Below are 6,000 nucleotides of genomic sequence, written 5' to 3'. Positions count from 1 at the left end.
GGAGGAAGAGGGCACGGACAAGTCCGTCCTGAGGCACACGGGGCGGGGTGGCCCTGATAGCCAGGGCTCTGAAGCCAGGCTCCCAGGACACTAGGGACTAAATGTGAGGAAGCTAGGAAACTAGAGGGCAGGGTCTGGGGACTGCCCCGGGGAGGGCCACCTGCTAGGCCCATCCCTGCTTCTGTTTCCCCCAGGCCCTTGCACTGGGCTGTTTCTTTCCTCCTGGAGAGTGGATGGACAGAATGCACTCGGCCTCAGGCTTGACCACATCCTTTATTCCCCGACTCAGCCCCTTCCCAGCTTTGGGCCAAGCGTGCAGCCTGCCCTCCCGGCGGGCATAGCAGTGACCAGTGCCGACTCAGGGCAGCCCGTCCAGGGGCGCGCTGTTCAGACAGTTGTAGAGATAGATGTACTGCTGCTGGGGGCAGACACCGCGAGGACACCGCGAGGGCACAGTGAGGGCACAGCAGGACAGTCTCCCTGTGCCTTCACCTGAGAGCAGTGGTCGCCAATGCCACCTGGCGGCTGCTCCTATGGCGCTGCCCAGAGGCCCCCTGCAGCTGGAGCAGGACCTTCCCTACCCTTCAACCCTTCCCAAGGCTGAGCCCCTGATCGCCTCTCATCAGAGTTGGGATCATGAGGCCACAGGCCTCTGACTGCTGCAAGGCCACGGTGAAGACGTCCACGGTGCACTCAGCTCCTGCCTGCTGCAGCAGCTGGTCCATGGCCAGGAAGGTGCCCAGCTGGGCCGCACCCTTGCTGCAATTGGTCTTGAGTTGGAGGGGGGACCTTAGGGGCAAGGAGGAGGGCCAGGTACCCAGGGAGATGGGAGAACCCAGCCTGGGCCTGGGGACCAGGGAGAGACGCTAGGCACGGCCAACCAACCCCAGGCCCCAGTAGGATGGGGGCAGATTCCTGAATGATGTCAGGCTGAGTGAGGAGGGGGGCTGTGTCCTTCTAAGCTGGGCTCAGTGGGATGTGAGGCCCTCGGGGAGGCAGTGAGGGGTTCTGCCCACTCCCCCAGTCCCCGTCCAGCAGCACCTGGAGTGGCTGAGCAGCGTGCCTGGCTTCTCCGCTTCCCGGGAGAAGCACTGGCCCACGGCGGCCAGGAAGGGCAGCAGCGTGGCAGCTGGGAGTTCCTGCCCTGGCTCCCCACGGGGAAGCTGCAGCCACTGCACCGGCCTCTCCTTCCTGCTCCCACGCTGGGGGCAAAGACCTTGGTGCTGGTGCCAGAAACCGGCTCAGGCCTGCCCTGCGGCCCCACCACCCCAAGCCCCGCGGCCTGACGCTCACGTGTGTGACGCTGAGGAGGGTGCAGGGCCAGCCTGCCACATTGCTCTCGGCCACCCAGTTCACGGTCACTGCACGCCCCGCGGTCACCCCTACCCACGATAGGGTGCCTCTCCATGGGCCAGAACTCCTGTGGCCGGGACCAGACACGGCTGCTCAGCCAGGTAACCCCTCCCCGCCCAGTCACACCCCACCTCAACTCCTGAGACATCCCACCCCCTGTCCCCTATCCCCCTCACCTTCTCCTGGACGTCCGGCGGGCACAGGGAGACCAGCACGCGGGCCCCGTGCTCCCACACCAGCTCCCACAGCTCCTCAGGCCCTCTCGGGCCAGTCAGCACCATGGGGTCGTGGCCAGAAGGCCCGCCCTGCAGAGCGCAGCTGGTCGGCCCCCCGGACTGAGGTTGTCCTCTGCCCATCTCAGCCCCAGGACCCCCAGATGACCCACCCAGGGAGCACAAACAGCCAGAGGGCACTGTCTTATGGGGAAGAGCCAGGCTTCGGGCATCTCGCCAAGGGGGCCCTCCTCCGCCGGGGGAACAGAATGGTCGTCTGAGGGACGAGGTGGGGCGTGAGGCTGCCACTGGTTTCCACCGGCCCAGGTCCCACCCACCTGCACGTCCCCTGAGTGCTCCTGCTCACAGCCAGGAGGGGTCGTAGCAGAGCCGACCTGGTCCTTGAGGGCCTGGAGCAGGAGCTGGGAGGGCAGAGCTGGTGAGGCTGGCAGGCCGCAGGGGTGCTGGCGGGAGGGCATGCCCCGCGATCACCCCCACTGGCCGGCAGCGCACCTTGTACTCCCCAGTGAAGCCAGCGTTGGTGTCAGCCGCCCTGAGAGTGCACGCCTGCACGAAGTTCCCCACGGGGATGGGCTGGGGCCTGGGGGCCTCGCGGGCAGCACGGGTGCCACCTGAGGCTCCCCAGCTTCCTGTCTTCGCGGCCCTGCTGTGGACAGGAGTCGGCGGCCTGTTGGTGAGAGGGGTGGGCCCCAGGCCTCTGGCCCCGCCCAACAAGGGCTCCTGGCGCGGCTCGTACCCAGAGGAGCTGGAGGGCCCTTCCAGGACCTTGCTCAGGAGGCAGCTGTGCAGGAAGACGTACTGGCTCTGGAGGAGGTGGGGCGAGGCCGTCCGCTGAGGGGCTGTGGCCCTGGGGGAAGATTTCCAGGCCCTAACCTGCCACACCCAGCGGGGCAGGGGAGGGGGCATCTGGGCGGAGACTTCCCACCTCCCCTTTGGCAGAAGGGGAGACAGAAGCCCTGGTGGTCAGGTGACTGAGCCCCTCCCCAGGGCCCTTTCCTGGCCCCTCCGAGCCTGTGGCCCAGCCGTCTACCCCCATCTCCTCCCAGGGTCCGGCTGCCCGGCCTGGCCAGCTGTGCCCTCACTAGGGTCTGGATCATGAGGGGCTGGTGCAGCCGCAGTGTGTATGCTGCGTGGAACACGTCCACTGTCTGCTCCTCCTCCAGCTGCCGCAAGAGCCTCAACAGGGCCACGAAGGTGCCAGAGCGGCCCACGCCTGCGCTGTGGGACAGAGGCCCAGGGCGGTGAAGGGGAACCCTCCCCGGCCCCCGCACCCCGCTGCCCGCCCTCACCTGCAGTGCACCAGGAGGGGCCCCGTGCCCTGGGCGGCCCTGGCCTGCTCCTGGACCAGAGCCACGAAGGCCAGCAGGGAGCTGGGGGTCTCGGGGACGCCGTGGTCGGGCCAGGTGGTAAACTGCAGCTGCTTCACCCTCCGTGCTGGTTGCTGGGCAGCCTGGGGATGGGGCAGCAGGGGGCTTCACTGTTTCTCCTCCCCTCCGAACCCAGGACCCCTGCAGCCCTCGCTCCCTTCATCAGAGCGAGGGCAGGCCGGGCCTCCCCACATCCAGAGCTGCCTTTGGGATGATCAGACAGAGGGCATACCACCCCCGGAGGTCACAGCCTGGGAAGGCGGATGGGGTGCAGGCGTCTGGGGTGAGGCGGGGGCCCCGAGCTGAGCGCGGGGCAGGGCAGAAACCTCCCCTGCTCAGCCCGCTCTGCCTTGGACTCGCTGTGACTTCAGGTGAACCCTCAGCCTGCCCTGTGCCTCCGGGCCCCTTCCCCAGCCACCAACCTCCCCGGGAGGAAGGAAGCCAGGGGACCCAGGAGGTGAGGCCACCTCCCCCAAGGGTCTCCACTCAAATGCCCTGCCTCGCCCCAGGGCACACACGTGCTGCAGCTGGAACTCCCACTTGGTCCACTCCTATTCCGGCTCCTCTGCCAGGAGGTGGACGATGATGTGCCCATGGGTGACGGGGGTGGGGTTGGCTGGCCAGTAGTGCTCACACAGCACCTACGGCCAGCAGGGGGGCGGGGGGTGAGTGTGAGCCCAGCTTCCTCCCTGCCACCCCTGCTTCATCAGCGCAGCCCTCTGCCTCCGTCACCCTGCTGAGACGCTGCTCTCTGTGCCACCTGTCCCAGAAGCCTCTCCCTGGACGGGCTCCAGCACCCTCACCCCAGGCCCCTCATGTGACCCTTAGCGCTTCCAGGCAGCTGCCAGGCTGCTGTGCAAAGCTCACGGCCTTCCTGCAGGCCTGGCCTGGCTCACTGCCCAACCCGGGGGCTCAACAGGCCTGCCCCAGGGCCCCTCATGGAGCAGGCCTGGGCGTGTTTAAGGCAATGGTGTCCTCTCTCTGCCTCCCACCCTGGGGCCCTCCTCACCCCCATCGCCTCCAAATGCCTTTGCCTCCTGGGCTGGGGCGGGACAAGGCGGACACAAGGAGAGACAGCAGAGGCCGTGGACGCTGAGTCTGCCCAAGTCCCTGGTCCCTCTCCCTGCCCCATCCTGGAAGGCCTGGGGACACCCATCCATCTCCAACCTGACCCACCCTCCTGCCCCGGGCCAGTCCTGCAGGGAGAATCCGCCACCTGGCGTCCACTCCAGGAACTGCGGTGTGCTCACCCGCCCATTCTCCATGCCCACGGTCAGCATGATGATGATGTGGACCTGCTGCTCCCACACCAGCCGCCAGAAGTCCTCCAGGGTCTTCTTGAGGGGCCCCTGGGTGACAATGAATTCCTGCCGGTGGGTGTAGCCCTGTGAGGGGGGAGGAACACGTTAACTGGGGCCCCCAGACCCAGCTGTAAGTGTCCCACGTGTGAGCTTAGGGAGAGAGGACTCCGTGTACAGGCGCACATGTGTGCACACACATGAACACGCGTGCACTGACAACTTAAGCCAGGAGGGTGTCAGAGACAGCCCCACCGTGAAGGGACAATGACAAGGGACGGACGGGCCTGGAGCAGCCTCCCCAGGCCACCCTCTACACCACCCCTTCCCACAGCAACCACATGTCTCCTCCAGGTACACCCGAGTCCCCAATCCAGCACTCAGCTCCCCCTCCAGCCAGTCCCAGTCCCCTCTCCTGCCTCGTCCCCACCCCTCCCAACCCCTGGCTCTTCTCCGGCTTCCTTCCAGCTGCACCATCCACCCCTTTTTCCTCACTTCCAGGATTCAGGAAACCAATGCCCCCTCTACCAGGAAGTCTTCCTTGATTCCTGGGTCGACTAAACGTCTTCTTCTTCAATGTGCTCTGAGCACTACACGTGTCCCTTATTACAGCGCTTGCCACCCCACGTGATGGATGTGACACATGCATACACACACGTCCTCTGAAGCTGGGACCATGAGTGGCCTGGCTCTGCCTCTGGTGGGCCCAGCACAGTGCCCGCACAAGGCAGACCCTGAACACATGCCCGTCGTGTTGACCCAAAGAAGCACAAGCTGGTGACCCTGGTTGATAGGAGCTGCCCCTACAGCAGGACAGTGTGTCCCGTGAGGACCCTGAGGGCGGCCCTACCGGGATGAAGCTGGCGTTGACATAGTCAGACTGGGGCTCTCCGTCCAGAGGGGCCAGCCTGACCCAGGAGTGGTCATCTGAGGACAGGAGAAGCGGTGTGCTCAGCCGGGCGCCTGCAGCCCCTCCCCGGGCCAAGCTCCAGCCCCGCCGCCCATGCCACCTGTACTCACAGGGCAGCACGTGTGGGTAGCGGTTCTTGGCAGCGTTGGCTGGGTGCTCGGCCTCCAGCCTGGGCAGCTCCTTGCCCACCTCCTTCAGCTCCTGCAAAGGTGGGGCCGAGGCAGACCCTTGTGGCCCCCATGCCAGCGAGGGGCAGTGCAGCATGGAGTCCAGGGCCGCGGAGGCCTTACCTCGAACTCCTGGAAGCAAGCCTGGTGGGCGTGGGCACTCTTGGCCTCGTAGCTCTGCCGGAAGCTGTGGGCAGGGATGGGCCGGTGGGTCCGCCTGGGGAGAGGGAGGGAGTGGGCAGTGGCCTGGTGGGTACAGTCCTGCCCTGGGCTCTGGTGGGAGGTGGGCACAGTACCAGGGACCCCAGACCTGGCTGCACAGCCTGGCTACCTGGGCCCCAGCCCTGAAGTGAAGCCACGTAAAGGAGGTTGTCTGCACACAGCAGGGCCGCCAGCCACCCCGGCAGAAAGGTGGACAAGGGAACAGAGGGGGCAGGACAGACAGGACCCCTACGCCCGGGGCCTGCGCACACGTGCTCACAGCGGGAGCTCCGTGTGAGGCCACCAGAAAGAGCAGGGATGACCAGAGGGTAGACGGCAGATCCGATGTTGGAGAGAAAGAAGGAAAAGGCAGCGATTTGACCTGAAACCACCCAAGTGGTTAGCCGGGACAAGGTAAGGACGGAAGGCCGGGGGTCTGGAGTAGAGGCTGGAGGGCCCAGAAGAGCTGGC

General features: G+C 66.2%; 1 protein-coding gene across 1 annotated transcript in view; it reads right to left on the bottom strand.

The window, feature by feature from the left end:
• Positions 1 to 254: 254 nt before the first annotated feature.
• The window catches only part of LOC102537849 (receptor-type tyrosine-protein phosphatase V-like), a 14,072-nt gene continuing 8,326 nt past the window's right edge, over positions 255 to 6,000 (bottom strand). The window contains 14 exon segments of the mRNA XM_072948266.1: positions 255 to 759; positions 1,042 to 1,202; positions 1,294 to 1,386; positions 1,388 to 1,420; positions 1,530 to 1,658; positions 1,739 to 1,987; positions 2,079 to 2,232; positions 2,323 to 2,433; positions 2,876 to 3,036; positions 3,472 to 3,594; positions 4,204 to 4,338; positions 5,102 to 5,178; positions 5,272 to 5,362; positions 5,452 to 5,545. Coding sequence (XP_072804367.1) covers positions 585 to 759; positions 1,042 to 1,202; positions 1,294 to 1,386; positions 1,388 to 1,420; positions 1,530 to 1,658; positions 1,739 to 1,987; positions 2,079 to 2,232; positions 2,323 to 2,433; positions 2,876 to 3,036; positions 3,472 to 3,594; positions 4,204 to 4,338; positions 5,102 to 5,178; positions 5,272 to 5,362; positions 5,452 to 5,545 — 1,786 coding nt within the window. The 3' untranslated portion in view covers positions 255 to 584.

Source organism: Vicugna pacos, chromosome 23 (genome assembly GCF_048564905.1).
Source record: "Vicugna pacos chromosome 23, VicPac4, whole genome shotgun sequence".
Lineage (NCBI taxonomy): Eukaryota > Metazoa > Chordata > Mammalia > Artiodactyla > Camelidae > Vicugna > Vicugna pacos.
This window is presented reverse-complemented; position numbering and strand designations above follow the sequence as displayed.